Source organism: Diadema setosum, chromosome 22, assembly GCF_964275005.1.
Source record: "Diadema setosum chromosome 22, eeDiaSeto1, whole genome shotgun sequence".
NCBI lineage: Eukaryota > Metazoa > Echinodermata > Echinoidea > Diadematoida > Diadematidae > Diadema > Diadema setosum.
The window spans coordinates 19369222-19387642 of record NC_092706.1 but is presented as its reverse complement, the minus strand read 5'-3'; the positions used below and the strand labels follow the sequence as shown (position 1 = coordinate 19387642).

General features: G+C 38.5%; 2 protein-coding genes across 2 annotated transcripts in view; both read right to left on the bottom strand.

Annotated features, from left to right (window-relative positions):
• The window catches only part of LOC140245051 (U6 snRNA-associated Sm-like protein LSm5), a 340876-nt gene that overhangs the window by 123669 nt on the left and 198786 nt on the right, over positions 1 to 18421 (bottom strand). The gene's annotated exons all lie outside the window — the stretch shown is intronic.
• The window catches only part of LOC140245177 (DNA replication ATP-dependent helicase/nuclease DNA2-like), a 33438-nt gene continuing 17146 nt past the window's right edge, over positions 2130 to 18421 (bottom strand). The window contains exons 18-29 of the mRNA XM_072324775.1: positions 17742 to 17852; positions 16528 to 16671; positions 15550 to 15669; positions 14458 to 14639; positions 12879 to 12994; positions 10243 to 10371; positions 9184 to 9377; positions 7729 to 7933; positions 6987 to 7148; positions 5841 to 6029; positions 4467 to 4613; positions 2130 to 3894 (exon numbers count right to left, since the gene is read on the bottom strand). Coding sequence (XP_072180876.1) covers positions 3853 to 3894; positions 4467 to 4613; positions 5841 to 6029; positions 6987 to 7148; positions 7729 to 7933; positions 9184 to 9377; positions 10243 to 10371; positions 12879 to 12994; positions 14458 to 14639; positions 15550 to 15669; positions 16528 to 16671; positions 17742 to 17852 — 1741 coding nt within the window. The 3' untranslated portion in view covers positions 2130 to 3852. The remainder of the gene's footprint in view (positions 3895 to 4466; positions 4614 to 5840; positions 6030 to 6986; positions 7149 to 7728; positions 7934 to 9183; positions 9378 to 10242; positions 10372 to 12878; positions 12995 to 14457; positions 14640 to 15549; positions 15670 to 16527; positions 16672 to 17741; positions 17853 to 18421) is intronic.

Genomic DNA, 18421 nt, shown 5'->3' with positions numbered 1-18421 from the left:
TTTCCTGTTGACCATGACTCATTACAACCCGTTGCTAAGTATTTGTCATCCTGATCACTGGCTCAAGAGATTAGCTTGCATCATCTATTTGTCACATTTGTACCAAGGATGAAACTTGGAGATCTCAGATATAAAAGGGTGTACACAGGGCTCAACATTAACTTTTTTTTTTTTCTGGTGGCCCATTCAGGCATCTGAAATCTTTAAATCTATAATGTAATGGTCTGAAATAAACGGAAACATAACAATCCATTTTGAATCTTCCATGCCCGACCAGGCCACTGTTAATGTTGAGCCCTTCTGTACATATCGACTAAAAATGCTTTCCATTTTTTAATCGAACTATGAATAGTAGTAATGCACAAGAGAAATTGCTAAATATTTCCGAGTTGTTATCAATGTTGTCAGTGTTTATCTGGTAGTGTAAAGCTAAAAAGAAAAAAAATGATACAGCAGGTACTATCAAGCCATTTCAGTTATAGCGTGAGCATGTGCACATAAAGGTCATTGCAGACATTCTCTTGAAATTTACTTGTAACCGACGTACTGTAAAACCAGAAAAGTTTGCGTGCATTTTAATTTAGAGAATTTTGTGAGCCAAGATTCACGAAATTAAAATGCACTTGTTCTTGTCTACACTACATGCATTAAATGCCAGTGGCAATTCGCGAAAATGTCATGCCATGAAAAAGCCTGTTGGTTCCAATTTGCAAAAATTTCATGTCGCAAAAATATCTTGCTTGACACTTTTTGAAAAACTGGATAGGTCTTCGTGAAAACTATGCTATAAATATTCATGTATGAACGAACGAGGTGCTTATCAGAATGTACTTGTGAATGTGTATTCTTTTCAACAAAATTATCAAAGGTCATTAATGCAGCACTTCCCTACATGTAAATTGCTACTTTCTGCTTGGCTGCTTTCAAATGCTATTTTGATTAAGAGATTATTAGTAATCCCTGATGAAAAGTCTTTGATCCAGAGGTGATTGCAGATTATGGTTATCTGTGAACTGGCTTATTCCTGGCTAATGAGTGCAAAGCTATGGAAAGTGCCATCTCTGCTAGAATCCCATCCCTTTGTGTACGGCAGGCCTTGTCAGTCTGAAAGACCCCAAGACTCTAAGGATGTATGACTTCGCTTTTGTCCTTGTCATTTACAGTGCTTGACAGTAAATCCTTTCGGGAGTAGAAAAACTAGGAAAGACAAAAGTTTTGGAAACTTTAGACTGATAAGATAAAGAGCACAAATAGCATTTTTTTTTTCTTCATGTACTCTCGCTGTCGCCGAACAACTTTCTTCTTATATGCGCCACAGCACAAGTAGTAACTTTCTTCTTTATTTATTCATTGCATCATGCAAACAATGAATGCTATAAGATAGACAACAGTATTGATGAAGTATTCAACCTATATACCCCTTTCATAAACTCAATTATGAGAATAAGCGCCATAAGTTGGTTGTCAAATAGGGGCAGCATCAGAGTAATCTGCACCTTTTTTATGCTACTATTATCCGCATAACATCTGCATTTTTTTTTTTTTTTTTTTACGGCACTCATTAAAAAAAAAAAGATAAAAAATAGTGCGGATTGCTTTCAGAGTTTCTGAATGCAATTTCCATTGAATTGCCCACATTACTCTTTATGTGGATGATTGGGGTTCAATTTTTGAAAGGGGTATTAGGCTGTTCAATTATATCAACTGTGCCAAAAGAGAAGAGCAAGCATGAGTGTGGGGTTGTGACAGCTGAAAAAGAAATGTGTGTGACAGGGCAAAAGACGTATTTAATATTAGATTTGATGGCAATAAACCCTAGAATCGATACCTTCTTGGATTATAATCCTCTCGCTTGACTTCTGATTGTCTGTCAGTTTGAAGCTACTTGTGGTGTTCTGCGATATTTTGATATGCATTAAACAGGTCTTTGACAATAGCATATGTGTGTATGCCTTTTTCTGAAGTTGCTTTGTAATGTACAGTACTTGTACATATTCATTTTATCATTTGATTTGAGAACAGATGATAAGTGGCACATCTATGCAAGAATAGATATGAAAGTAGCTAAAATCCAGGGAAGCTTAGCAAATGATCATGCTTGAACAATACATGTTTATTTGTACGTGATTTGTCTTTAATAGTGGACTGTTGATTAAATTCATGCAGCAACATTGTATATGCAGACATAACATTAGTTAACACATTTGTCACCATACATTCTTTTCTTTTTTTTTACACTTCATGAATTTTGATCAGGTCAGTGATCCATTGGTGAGTGTAGTAATAAGATTGGTGGTAAATACACCGACTACTGTATACGCCGAATATTTCGTGAGGTTTTTATTTTCGCGAATTTCGCGAGTCAGGTGCTATTCGCAAAATTAAAGATACACGAAACTATTGACTCTGATCCCGATGTGAATGTGAAGTACGTGTGTACACTTCTCCGTTCAGTACGGGACTCCACAATCGCGAACTTAACCACTCGAGAAATTGTCGGGAATTCACAGTTCGCGAAAATTTAGACTCGCAAAATATATGGCGTATACAGTACATTTTGGCAGCATGAAGGAAAATATCTGTGCTTGATACTCCACAAGCACACTTTGAAACAGTAATGTAAGACAGACAAACAGGAAGACTGGAGTATGATACACAACAATGATAAATCCTATGCTTTCTTTCTGCATCAATCAATATGTGGCATGTAGGCAGACATCCGTGACAGAAGAAAACAATCATACAATTGGTCTCCACATAATGGAGTAACAGTAACTCAAGAGTGAGTAAGTCATGCCAATTAATTTGGGTAGGATTTGTATATGCACACACTTCATAATACAGTGCACTCCTGTTATAACGAACAGGGCTATAACGAAATTCTCGTTGCAATGACATAAAAATTCAGGTTATCAAAATTATCATTTATAGGTTTTATCCAGTACATTGTTGGGTTATAACCAAATTTCATGATAATGAGAGAAAAATGCTGATACCGAGGACTTTGCTATAGCGGGAGTACACTGCAGTGCGGTGGAATACTGTACTTAATCTTTTCCGTGGATACTTGGATTAACTGGCATAAATCTGTTCTCATAAACCCTATGCAATCAAATGGGTAGTAATGTATCTTGTGGAATAGTTTACCAAACAACACAAAAGACACTAAGAACACACACACACAAATATGAACCTGTGAATATGAATATGAAAAAAAAAAAAAACCCTGAGTTTCGGGAGAAAATGTGGAATAAAACTAGCTGGGAGGCAGACAGACACACATACATGAATACAAATACATTACATTCATGAAACTTGGACTTCTGATAGAAAAATTGAATGTAACTACAGTGTAGTTAGCTGTATTTGTTCAAGGTAATAATTATTGGCACTTCGGCTTACTATAACATGTGGTCACAAGCAGATGCTCATCACATAAACTACTTTCATGAAACTTTTTCCTTGTAGGTACTTATGTTCACTGCCCATTACTTGAGTCTTGAGGTATTTTTTCAGAGATCTATCAATGAAAACCATTTTTAACCAAAGAGTCTTTCTTTTACAGATAGAGTCTTTCTTTTACAGATACTTTCTGAAACATTATAGCATGTATGCCTTCATTTTCTATACACTGTAATCTGTAATTTGAAAATGTCCAATGTGAATATAATACAAAAATATGTTGTGCAAAGACCATTTTTTCACAAAATTTCAAAGCACACGCAACATCACTTTCCTTTGGATTAGAGTAGATTTGAGAATTTCTAATCCTTTCACAAACTTTGTATCTGGAGGGATAAGTCATCCTGGACGATTTTCAGCGTTTGCTGGCATACAGTGAGCATCCATTCATCATCTCGGGTGAAGTCCTGTGTCTGCTGGCAGATAGCTGATGTAATGAGATGGTTAAGGATTCATCTCAGAATGAAATAATACCTGTGCATTTAACTGCAGACTCATTATGAAAAATTCAAAACGCCAGATTGTGATGATTCTGATGTTTAAGTCTTCTGGACTGCATGAGAGAAGTACTAATCTTTGGCCTATTCAAGTTTTTGACTAGAAATATATGATGCCAAAGGACGGGAATGCAGCCCCCTGGTCATTAAACTTGTGGGGTTAAAGCATATGCCATGATAGACCTGCAAACCAAAGAAAAAGGAACAAAACAAACAAGCAAAAAACAAAAACAACAAAAGACAGTCCAAAAATCTGCCAGTACTGCATTTACAAGGAAGCAACCTATGACCTTGGACCCTGCAAAAGACGGAATACTGAGGGCAGCATCAGCAAAACCAACAGGAGTCTAAATTTGACCACCATACACCCAAGTACAAAATTTCAACAATACTTGGAAGCTAAGTTTTTCATAATACAAGTACATGTACAATACTATTTTAGTAATATGCACATACACTGTACTGTTAAACGTCAAGTGTGGTTAAGAATTTGTGTAAAAAGGATATCAGGTTGTTTTGGTGCAAGAAGGCGATAAGTCTCTCCAGGGGCTGGAACTGCTTGAGGACCCGTAGACTGCCAATGAGGAGGAGTTTGTGCTTGGCTCGTGTGATGGCCACGTTCAGCCGTCGTATATCACTCAAGATGGAACCCCCCTTGGAAGTAGAGAACAAAGAAATATATCCACTGCAGATTAATTACTGCCATCACAAGGAAAAAGTGACACATTAGAAGCGATGAAGAGCTAGGTTACTGTGGTTTATGCAATTAGCAGCATGCAGCAGCAGAAGAAAAATACAGAAAGGTTGCCTGTAGCTAAATACTGGTTGGTGATAAGGGTGAGAGTAAAGATTAGGGTTAGGATTAGGTTTAGGATTAGGATAACGGTTAGAGTCAGGGGAACGGTCTGGGGTATTTGTCTAGGGGGTAATTGCCCTGGAATCATCCTGATATCATGTTGCTTTGTAAGAACACAATAAAATTGGAGAAGTAGATCAGAGAAAATTTTGGAGAAAAAATCAGACATATACAAAAACTGAACAAAAAAAAAAAATCTTTGGACCTCTTCTTAAGATTTGCATAGGACTAATGCAGAGAAGTTTTGTCAGTGCCAAAATATTTGGGAAAATTAAAATTAGTGAAATTTTGTGTATAATACAAATGGAAGGCTGCTAAACACCTAGATCACAGAGTTGCCAATTTGTCCTAACCTCTAAAATTTTTTGCATTTCATAATTCTTTTAATGTGTCCAGTTTGTTACAAAAATGTCATTAATTTCAATACTTCACTGATTTTTCTGCTTTTGCACACACCAATATAATATCACGATTGAATCTCCCTTAAACTGTAACTGTGCTTTCAACGCAGATTGGCACGCACATTGGAGTGGCATTTTCTCCGACTGATATAGATATCTGGACACTAATGATCAATGAATACAGATTACACAATCCTCTTAATCCTTATTGTGTCACCATGGTCATCCCGTTAAACTGAGGCATATTGCTTCACCTGAGTGAGCTTGGTAGCTTTACAACTAGATTAAGTCTAGCAGGATTACTGAATGCTGATGAAAAGGTTTGGAAGGTTAAGCTACTGCAAATGCCACATATCTAGAGAGTCTAATTTTTCAGGAATCTGGACTTACCTTACAATTTCACGTGTGGTTAAATTTGTGATCATGGAATAAAGTAATAAACATGGAAATGTATGTATGCATGTTGCATTCGTGTTAGGATCAGAGATGATATGTTTGTGTGTTGTTAGATTTGCAAACAGCATCCGAGTCGCAAAATTTGTGAAAATAAAAACCCTGCGAAATAAATGGCATGTAGAGTGTCTGGGCACATAAAGGGTCAAGAATGCTTGTGGTCTTCATTACCTGGGAGTCGAGGGCGCTGTGGGAGAATGACACCACGATGACCTTCTTGTCACGTCCCTGATATTTGTCCACTGTGTTGACCTCCACAGCCTTGACCCCTGACCCAAGGTCAGCCAGGGTGGAGGTCAGAAGCTTGCACTGTCTACGATAGGGTGATATGACCCCAATGTCACCAGCATTACAGCCACACTGGTGTATGGAGCAAAAGATAAGCAATTGAGACATTAAATAAAGTAATGCCGAAAATATAAAACATATGAAAATGATAAAGATATTGCCCAAGTCCGCATCTTCAACCTTACTCATTTCTTTCATCTTTGTCACATTGATCCACACTCACAGCAGGTTTTCTATATGAGGATTAACATAGGCCACATATTATACTAACAATGAGTATAAATCTCAAATTTTCTGCACATATTTTTATACACATTACCTGGAATTGTCACTGATACATGTCAGGGTAATGTTATCCTCCCTGCCTTCTGAAGGGGGGTAAGTCAAGTGGACTCTCATTATGCTAGAATGAAGAATATGGCGTCGGCTGAGAATGAGAAGGACGTTAAGTTGTCTCAAACACTATGGGTTTAATGACAACTTAATGCCCTTATCATTCTCTACAGACGATGTGTGGAATTCTCTTTACATTTTCTTTACACTGTTCCAAAATGTATTATGCTTGCTAGATCCAAATCTAAGCTTGTCTTCATATTGTGTTTTAAAACATTGCATTGTACAATACCAATGGTCATCACAAAAATGCCCATGTTACTCTGTTAGGTACCATATTCAAATAATTTGGAGATGTGCAATGAAGCAGCTACGACAGTAGCTGTTATCAACCCAAATCTTAGAATAAAAAGGTGCAAAGATGTGGGGTAATAAAATGTTCAGTCTGCTGACTTTTCATGAGATATATATATCACAGTAATGAAAAGTATACTGTAAAACCAGATAAATTCACCTCATAAAACATTCACAAATTGCCAGTGGCATTCAATGCATGATGTACCGATAGACAAAACCTTTTGTGGGCATTTCACTTTCGCAAATCCTAGCTCCTCACAAAAATTTGCGAAAGTTTCATGCGTGCAAGACTTTGTGGTTTTACAGTATACATAGAGTGTAGCACATCATGTTTCATACCTGAATGAGACTATGAATAATTTGTTTCACTAGTCTTGCTTCAAGCACATTTGTGTTTGCATCTGTTGCGTCTGTGCGGGAAGTAACCTGGTCAGTGTTGAGGAATGACACCACTGTCAAAGGACGAAGGGCCTCCACTAACCACGCCTCAGCAGATGGAGTCTGTATAGAACAAAAAAAAAAGGGGGGACAAAGATTGCGTCTAAAGGGGAATGATACCCAAACATTTATGTGGACTGAACGAATGCAGCAATATTTTTAGAATGTGTCAGCGAAGAAAATATAAAGACAATTCAATAAAATTTCATTTTTTATGAAAAGTACACATTCCCAAGACCTCTTACTGACAAGCAATGAACCAAAAATTCCCTAATGTTTGTTTTGGTTCCAACAATTTGTATGGAATGTTCTAAACTTTGTATTATCAGCAAGAAAATAGCATATGTATGTACATTTGAGTTCTTATCTATATAACTATGTATACATACTAATATACAACACATGTATGGATATACATGTATATATGTACTTCAACAATTGAGCCATTAAGATTGATGTAACATTTGACTATTACGCTCAATCTAAAATTTGCAATATTATGAAGTTCTAATTTAACCGAGTGTTTCACTCATAGGAGGCCAACCTATGCGAAGATCTCCATTCCCCATTCTCAACATCCCCCCTCCCCACACACACACACACACACACACACACACATTTAGCATCAGTTGATGCCCCATACCTGATGCCAGTCATCAAACGACGGCAGCCCGACTGTTGCCGTGGAGACCGTCTCATTGCCACACCTCATGGCGCCATCATAGACGAGGTGGTTAGACAGGGACATGATCTCGGCATTCATCCTGAACTGGAAGCTGAGCTTCACGGCACACGAGTTGTGGGCAGACACCAGTCTCTGGAACAAACTCTCATCCATTCCCAGGTTCCTGCCGCACAACAAATTATACATTCACAAAAATCACTTTTGGGTAAAGGTTAAGAGCAGCATTTCATGGCTGCTTATAAAAATAACAAACAATCACATGGTAAAACAAAAATCACAAATACAGGCAACTCTTGTTACAATAGATTTTGGCCAGTTTTCCCTCATTCAATCAAAATTTCATTTTAGCAGGAAAGTAATGTATATAAAGATGTATACGCAATAAATTTGGGACCTAAACTGCTACTTCATTGTAACGAGAAATTCATTATAACTGTGTCGTTATTACGGGAGTGCACTGTATCACCTTAGCATATCCTGGTGTGTTTGACTTGTTTCCTCTGTCAACCTCTTACATGTACAAAACATTCATAAATTCTGGTTGAGGTTCTTGGACATGAACGATTTCCATCAACACGGCATGTACGACATAATGCAGGAATAAAATGCTGCACAAGCCTTAGTGGCCACCTGCCATGTGCAGCCACCAAAAAATGCCCCAAGAAAAAAACCATGTTAAAGACCCTGTGCATTACCACCACTTGTCTCGTATCTGTGCCCAGCGGCCACCAATTTGTTATCCTGAGGTAGATTTTTTTAATGTATATAGCTGCTACAGACCCATTAGGAGCTGCTGCCAAGCTGATAATTCAGGTTTTTTTTCTGCTTTGCAGCCATGCCAGTCATGTATGGCAAACAGTTCAATGATTGCCACCACAGCCCGCTGCATTCACTCGCAATTTAATTCAGGCTTAATGATGCACTCGTGAAAAGCTTGCTTGTTGTATGCATGCTAGTGTGCAATAATATGATCAATAGAAGCCATTGTTCAATACACAAAATGTTATCAAGTCATTCATCCCATATGTACTCTATGAGCTGTTATTTTTGCAAGGGTTTAATTTTCATGTATTTTGTGTGTTGGACCACGAATTGAACAACACACAAAAATGTCACCATGCACTAAGGAATTAGCGCACTTACGGTTGCCTCAGCGTCAATTCACAAAAACAGTTCAATTCAATTCAATTCAATAGTTTATTCAATAGTTAACAACATCTTGTGAAAATGTCCATAACATCCTCAGTCGCGAAAATAAGAGCTTATACAGTAAGTGCACATGAATAGTTAGACACAGATATGTCCATGTACATGATTCACATCATGAAATGTTGGAGACCAGAACCTGTCTATGGTGGCCACCTATCTACAACAGTCACGTTTGACTGTAATATATTACATCCAAACACGTACCTAGCTCGCGAGCTCTGTACAAGTGGAGGTAGCTGGCACTGGTCGCCCACCAGAACAAACCTGGACGCTGAGAAGAGTGGTCCGAGGCACACCGGCTGGCTGATCTGCGATGCCTCGTCCACGATGCACACGTCAAACGTGTGCCGCGTGAAGAGGGCATGCTTCATCCCGAGAGCAGTGGAGGCAACGACTTGCTGCAGGGGAGTCGGCCAATAAAAGAAGTGCCATGTATATCATTGCCATAGAACATGTGATTTGCATTCTTTCAATTTAATAAACATCACTGCTGTCTGCCATTCCATACCATTGCTCTGATGCAAGGACTCATCCTGCAAACCCAGCACCCTTTTTCCACCACCCTTACCTTTCCTGCCTTGATGCACCTTGATGTTTGTGGCATGCCAAGAGCACATGTACTAACAATTCTTTCTCCACTCAAGTTGAAATAAAAGCTCAGTCAGAAAGATATTAATTCATGCACTGAAAAAGGCCAAGTGCCAACAGTATAAAAAAAAAAAAATGTACTGAAAAAGGTAAAGTGCCAACAGTATAAAATACAAAACTCTCTTTAGTCTGCAAAGATCAAAACTCAGGAGCTAGACTGAACCCTTCAAATGGTTTACAAGATCTCTTGAACAGTGCCAAGAAATATGAGATGAGGACTACACCCCCCCCCCCCAAAAAAATCTCATTATATAATGGTATGTGAGTGAACACGTGGCAAAAATATGAACGTAGTGTAAAGATATCTAGATATTGCACAACACAGTACATAAGTACTGTAAAACCAGAAACATTTGTGGCATGAAACTTTTGCAAATTAGAACTGACAGCCTTTTTCACCGAATCAAACTTTAGCAAATCAGCACTGGCATTCAGTGCATTGTATAGAAGTACACTTTTGCTAATCTTGGCTCCTCGAGAAATTTGTGAAAGTTTCATGTATGCCGCATTTCTGGTCTTTCCCATACTTTTTATCCCTTTTGGTTGTCACTGCCACATCCCATGACTATTTCTCCTTCACTCTATATTTTCTGCTCATGAGAAACACTTCATCACCTTCCCCTCCATCTCCACGGCGAGCTGAGCCACGCCCGACGTCTTCTTCATCAGCCTGGAGTCCAGATGACGTCTCACTTTTGGGTGGACGTTGTGCTCCGCTCCCAGACGAAGGAAATCGATGTCATACTATAAGAATAAAACAAATAAGAGTAAACTCATGGATTTTTGATAAAAATGAAAGGTAAAGAGAGGGGCAGAGCAAGACATTGAAGTTAGACTATGTCCATTTTAATTCTACATTTGTATATGAGTGTGAAAAATTTGGCATTTCCTGGGAGCATGGTCTGACTCTAAGAGATCCTAGCAAATACCAGTTAGGCCAAGTAAAAAAAGAAAGTAGTTTCTCGTCCGGGTTTTTTGAGCAAGGCGATGAGGGAGGTCCTTACTATTTGATGTCTTACTATTTTTTTAAAGGATCGTGAAAATGAAAGTAATAGGGCCTATGTGTTTCTCGTCCGATAATTCTGAGAAAGGTAACGAGAGAGGGCTTTACAATTTTCTATATTCAATTTATGAAATGAAATATCACTCTGGTAGCTGGGCCCCGTTGCAAGAAAGTTGCAATCAATTGCAAATAATTGCTGATTTTGAAACAACCATTCTGACTGGCTCAGGGTCTGCCCTATTAAGAAGACATGCATGCAACAATGATTTTGATTGGCCAGTGACAATCACTTGCAAGTTGCGTTTAAACGCAAAGTTTCTAGCAACGGGGCCCTGTCCCAAGTGTACGTCTTGCCTGCACTCTGTGCATTTTCAAACAAATAGATATATGTGCCATACTTGAAATGAAACTTCATGCATGCAGAAATACATTTGCTTTTTCTTTCCACTACAGATGTCAAGGGAAAATGACCATCTTAATACTGGTATTTAGTGTTGTAATGGCTTTTCTGATACCAGTGTTCTTGCAATTCTGATGTATTGTGCTATCAATTGAAACAGGTATAAAACATGTCTTTCAACAATAAATGTACGGCTGAAATAAATTCCATGATATTCAAAACACTGCTTTATTTATTGGTGTTTGTGACTTTTTGTGTCCACACAGCTGGTGACTTATATCTGCAGTTCTTCACAGTACAATTGTAGCACATTCAACTGGAAACTGGCTTGTACAATTGCATATGGATGTCAAAATGATACTGATATGGCATTCTAGCATTAAACGTTTGAAGATGTTTCTTCATGTTCTAAAAAGACATTTGATAATCACTCATTATTTGGATGATGAATGATTGTATAACAGTACACACTACAGATGATACCACTCACGGCTGTGTCCGTGAATTTACATCGTGAAGAAAAGTATCCCGCAGAAATACGAGACAAACCAGAATCCGTGGAAAAGTTATTTATTTTGTAGATACACCCATTTAATAATTCTACATTTGCTGGAAAAGCGCATTCATTTTCTCTTCAAAATAGAATGTATCGCCGTGACAGACCAGGGGATGGGGACCCTGGACAGCTACAAAACACGCACACTTTGCCGATATACGGTGCGGCACGGCCACTGCACTGGCACCAGGGAGGTGTGGACCTCCCTGCTGGCACCGTACAATAACATTCCGACACTGCACACACATGCACATAGTCACAATGACATGAAAATGTATACAAACTCGATACCGTACAATCCTCACAAGCATTTGTACAGTACAATTCATCCGCTTAAAATATCAGAAACGGGGAAAAATACGAACAACGCGCGAAATGTGCGTGGAATATCAGTGATTGTTCGCAAAAATGTTGCCGCTATCGCGTTCACGACGTACCGAGTGCGCTGTACATCACAGCCCAGTAGGCCGGCCCGCCGCGCCGCCCATCCAACTACAGTGCAGTTCGACTGCTTTGTGGGTCATTCCTTCTTGCCGATCGGCCCAGCTCGCATTGTTATACATGCGTACGCAGTACACACAGAAGCTACAGTCTACAGCTACGTAGAGGACGCAAGGCGTACAAATTAGAAATGAGACGTCACGATTGTTAGGTGAATTGTCGATCTTTTTTTTTTCGGCAGCCGAAAAAATAGTAAATATCAAAAAAGTCGATGCGGCAACTGAAAATCGATGCGGGCGGGGAGCGGGCTGGGACGAGAATTATGAATTTCTTGGTATTTTCAGCGCCATTTTGAAAATAGTAAATAGTAAGAAAATCGATGTATGAGCAGATACAATACCACTTGCCTTCAGGCAAAATTGCAGTGACTGAAGTCTTCGATGCACTTTCAAGTTTTACCTAAAGTTTACTGATGCCCTTTTTTGTTATTTTTCTTTCTTTCTTATGAGCACTTCTGTGGAGACAATCATTATTATGAGCTCCCTGGTGGAGACATTTCATTAGCATAGGCTTAAATAATATTGTTTGATCTGTTTATATTGTTTGGTTTCATATCAATAGTGACTGGACAAATTATTTTCAGTAGGGCCACATTTCCCCTCTACAACTTTACAGATGAGACAATATATCCAGGCAATAAGATTAGGGCCAGGGGAAGGGTCCAGGTAATTACCCAGGGGGTAATGGCCCTAGACCCATGAGACACACCATACAAACTAAGTTCGTCTGACTGTGGATAGATAGATCAGTGCCATGCATGGCACACAAATCAATACAAAGTATTGTCTTGCCTCAGCTAGCTTGAGGAGAATGTTGTCCACAGCAGAGTGGGTGTAGCTGGTCAGGAGGACAGACATACTGCAGGCCACAAGGATTCGCACCAGAGCGACAATAGTGGTCGTTTTTCCTGGAAAGACACAGAAGTTTGACAACGTAACTGATTCTCATGTAAAACATAAGCTGTTCTGACAGAGTAAAAGATTAAAGACTGAATGTTACAAAATCAATGGCAGAGATAACATCGTCGGTTGAGAATGATAAGGGCGTTAAGTTGCCACTAAACCCATAGTGTTCAAGACAACTTAACGCCCTTCTCATTCTCAACAGACAACATCCTTTAAGAAGCCATTAAAACCTTAACAATAAATCTATAAATCTACACATGATGTGAAGAAATTCTTCTACCCGGAATATGTTGGCTTTCAATTGAAAGTTGAATGGGGGGGGGGGGGGGGGGTTCAAGAAGCATGAACACTTACTAAACAAATGTATGAGCAAACTTCTCTTCTGGGACTAGAGCTCATAAGAGTGTATATTACTCATTTCCATTTCAGGACATTCTGGCTTTCCACTGTTTTGATATGTCATTATTTGCAAGTTCATGCCTCCAAGTGTATATGATATATGTGTATGTATCTGCATAAGCAATGATATAATGCAGGAACCAATAAATCAAATCAAATCAAATCAAACTCTACTTGTAGGCCATACAGTGGCTTTTGAAGGCATCAATTCTATGGGCTCATCGAACAAACAACATTTTAACCCTATTCTAACTGGGGGGGGGGTCAAATTGACCCCCCCCTCGACGTTTCGCGCCACGATTTCGCAACGCGCAAAGCTTTTGCCGCGTGGTTTCACGACTTTTTTCATTGAAGTCTCCCGCATATTTTGAGACTAAATTTGCGACGTCCGGGTACACCGTTTTGAAGTTATGTAATGTTTTGCATATGCATGTCAACCAAAAAACAGCTCAAATTCATGATATTGTGTGCAAATCCAATGCAAATTGTGTTTTTTGGCAAATTGTGTTTTTTGGTTAAATTGATATAAATTAGATTATTTCAACTTTTAACCATTGAAATTAATCAATTCTAGTGTAGATAAGCCTCAAAGAGTGCCTGCAACAAGTTTGGCAAAAAACAATAGAAAACAAAAGGTTGAAAAAACAATAAAATACATAAGAAATTAACAAAACAATAAAAAACAAAAGAAATTAATTTCAATTGAGCTATTTTTTTATACGAAAATTGTTTGATGTGTCTTGAGGAATTCTGACACAAAAATTTAGCAATCCTCCAGTCTTTTTAATGGAGTTATAGGTAAAAATATGATTTCATGCACAAATTTGCATAATTAATTTATTAAAAATAGAAAGGCAATATTTTTCTATTGTATGACGATGTAATCTTGTAGTTGACATCCAGCTCTATCTTCAGGCAAAATTTCGCGGCGATCGCGCGATCGGCGGCCGAGATCTGAAGGGGGGGTCAAATTGACCCCCCCTCAGTAAAAACTTGGTCTCAAATAGCCCAGTTAGAATAGGGTTAAACAAAACATCAGATATTGAGAGAAACAGAGGCACTTTACCTGTGCCTGGCATTCCAATAATCAGTGTGTAGTCCTGGCTGCGAAGAACCGCTTTGACCGCCACACGCTGGTCCTCGTTTAGTTCCTTGAACACGGCTGCCACCTTCCCCCTTGCCTTGGACGGTAGGTTGGGCTTCTGGATTGAGGTAGGGGCGTGTGTGTCCACAACAAGGTTCCGCAATCTACATGGGACATCAGGCATACAGCAACCTTTAACCTCCCAACACCTTTCAGTTAAAAGCGACTTGAGAAAATGATTCTGTACGCACTGTAGACGGACTCAACTGATGCCCGCTCCAGTGACGTGAAATAGAAACTACTTTGAATTTCCCTGTCATTTTCTTTCACGGATAAGACCATTTTTGAGATATGAAATGATTATCAGTGCTTTCTCTTCCTAAAATTGCTCAATGGCAACGGAATTACTATTGTGACAAATATAGAACACGATAATTAATTCGGGCTGTAATTGCCACACTCTTTATCCCAGACTCGCACCTCTGATGTCTGAAAGACCTGGCAGTGTTGGAAGAAAAGGATGGCCCGATTAAATTGACCTCCATTTGTTGTCCACCAGGGTACAGTGTACATTCGAAAAACCACAAGTAGCACAGGCCTGCTATAATAGAAGTGCCTGTCAGCGAATTAGTGCATCAAAGCGTACGTTGATCTGTAAATCAGTAACGTTTGACTCTAGTCAAGATTTTTCTGCCGCGTGTGTACTCTCATAGAAATCAGTGATGAAGCTGTGCACAATTCATTATGCAGATTTTCTAATGTAGCTGACTCGGGCCAGCCCTCCTATTGCATGGCATACCCACACTACCAGGTATTTACAGTAGACTTCCATTATAACGAAGTCCTCGGGACCGGCAGTTTTCTTTTGTTATATCGAAATTTCGCTATAACTGAACAAATAAACAATGAAGATACATAGAATGGATGATGTTGAGGCTTGAATTTTTACTTCCCTGTAACAGGAATTTTGTTTTAACCCTGTTTGTTATAACAGGAGTGCACTGTACAAGTATTGTATTATGAAAACTACCTTCAGAGCAGAGTTCTGATTTGCCAGACTCTAGCAGGACTAACCTGGTGTACTCTGGCATCATAAGCTTGGCTAGATTCACCAGACTCGCTGCCATACTGTTGTAGCTGGCATCCTTGTCAATGCGGTACACGGTGTGGCTGCCATCACATGGCTTCAAGTTGCTGCAACAGAATAAAGATGTTGTGGATGACATGTTATATTAAAATCTTCTTGATTGTCAACCTGCCCTCTTTGTTTATTCTAGAATTGCATTATGATAAAGACCTGTACATAATACTTCTGATAATTGATACTTGATGAGGTAATTCCTCTTGCCGCTCTATGGAGCTATACTGGGATGAACTACATGTGTCACTGGGAGGTGTCATGGTCACAGCGTCTTTTCTTAACAATAAAAGAGTGTGCACTGTGTGAGTAAAATCTGAATACATCTTTCTTGAGAGAACAAGAGATCCAGGAGAAGGCTGTAAAGTTGCAATAAGTAGGTGGATGCATGGAATACATGAATGGATGATACAATAAATGAATGTATTATAACTTTGATACATAAATGATACATTTAACCCGTTGAGGACGAGTCCCTAGTAGACACAGGCAAGTGTCTATTGGAAATGCGTGTTGTAGCAAAATCAGCTCGTCCTCACTGGGTTAAAGAAAGAAATACACCAATAATAATCATAACAATCCCAACATTCCTGATAACCTAATGATTGTACGAAGGAAACTGCAATCAGTAAAGCCCAGGATGTTTGCACGCATTTTAATTTTGCAAATTTTGTGAGAGCCCAGATTTGCGAAATTAAAATGCATGCGAAAGTTCTTGTCTACACTGTATGCACTAAATGCCAGTGACAATTCACGAAAACTTCATGCTGCGAAAAAGGCTGTCGGCTCCAACTTGCACAAATTTCATGCGGGGAAAATATTTTGCTTTATAATATACAGTATGATGGTAAAAAAAAAAAAGTATTTTGTCATGAGCTTATTGAATCAATCTGACATGATTGCCGGAAACTCACCCATCAGTTGTAATCTTCATGGAGGAGTCTGACACTTCGTCAATGAACCCAACACAGATGGCCACTCTTCTGGTACCCTCTTCACTGACCACTACTCTATCTCCTTTGGTCAGCAGGCAGCGGTCAATTCCTGTTGTCTTCACACTGCATTATTGATATCACACAAGAGATTGAGAAACAGTTTGTGCTTCCTCTTCTTCATATATTACACTATGTCAATTCAATCATAGTTTATTTCCAATCAACGAAAATCAAAACATAGTACAAAGTAACATGTCATGAAATAATATTGTTCAAACATTTGCAAAATAGTCATGTAGTATCCGAGAGAAATTATATAACAAGATATATATATATATATATATATATACAATAATTAGGAGGAACAATGCATATATAGTTCGTGGGCGTGCGGAAAATAGATTCGTTTATGGAAAATAGTGATCCATTAAAAAGCAAAGCTTGTGGGATGTGGATCGCTAGATAAATAATAAGTAAATAATATATTACATACATGTATTGTAAATAATATAAATTAATTAAGTCATTTGTAAAGATATTCATGTAGTTATATTGAGATATGTCAAGCCTAGATGGCTCTTCAAAACATGTGACTTTGTCACCTGATACTTTGTACACAAACAAGGCCTAATAATTGGGATTTTATTTGTAAACTTGACAGCAGTTAATCAATTGTGTTAATGTAAAAGGACCCCCTCTGACTTAGACACAGTAACAACATTATGTTCTAGATGTATCTCAGGTGACAACATGGAGAAAATATTGTTCTCAATAAAAGACAAGATTACCTGATACGTTATAACAAAAAGCAAATAAACAAATTAGGGAACAACATACATAGGCAGTCAAACTGTTGCAATAAGCTTTCCATTTCAGTTGCTTGTTTCCGTCATAATTCAACAGTACGTCGGACAGTACGTGGACCCCTTTAAAAATCAGTCTTGTACTGAAAGGGCAAACCACCCTGAGAATGGAAATAAATATACAGACAAAAACAGTACAGGTTTGTTATATATTCATATTTAGTTTTTATATTCATTGCTGTTAAATCAAGCAAGTCCCAGTTCAACCAAAGGAAGTATTGTGTAGAGGTGGATTTAAAGTCTAACTAAAGTAGGAAACACTCATAAAATTGGACTATACTGTAAACTGGTTGGGTCATGTGTAATGAGATGGGTGGAGTCCATTTTTACCCTGATGTGCCTTGCTGTCTGCTAAAGGCCAGCAAGAAGCCGCCATGTTGCTGGTCCTTGGGCGTGGTGCTCCTCAGCACCATACCACTCCAACACTCTCCATCCTTCTCTCTGCAAAAAGGACAGAATCATAAACACAAAATTCAGATTTTTACTCACCTCAGACTTACAATGTATCAACACATCAACAGTTCATTCAACATGAGAAATCAACATCCAATACTCTCAACATCTGATTTCTAATGGCACTTATCAAAGCATGAGCACAGTATGTGCTCATTGCAAATGGTTGGAAATTTTGGGATAGGACAGAAACATGTCGGTAATCTTCGAACTAAAAGCATTATGATCTAAAAATGAATTCATTTCATTATAAAGCTATCACTGAGCATATGCACATATCTTGCACAGAACCTCTGCATAAGAAAAAAAAAAGCACCTACATTGTACCCCCCCCCCCAGAAAACAAAAACAAAAAACAACAACAACAACAACTAGGTGTGATTTCATCATTTTATCAAACACTTGCAAGAGTTTCATTTTGACCTTTCTTTACTTTTTTCCAACACTTGATTTCTAATCAGTAAAATATTTGTGCATCGTATTAAGTCTTTGAAAGATGTCGTCTGGTGTTAGAGACTACACAATTCTGTTCAGGCAAAATCTATTTCTTTTCTACT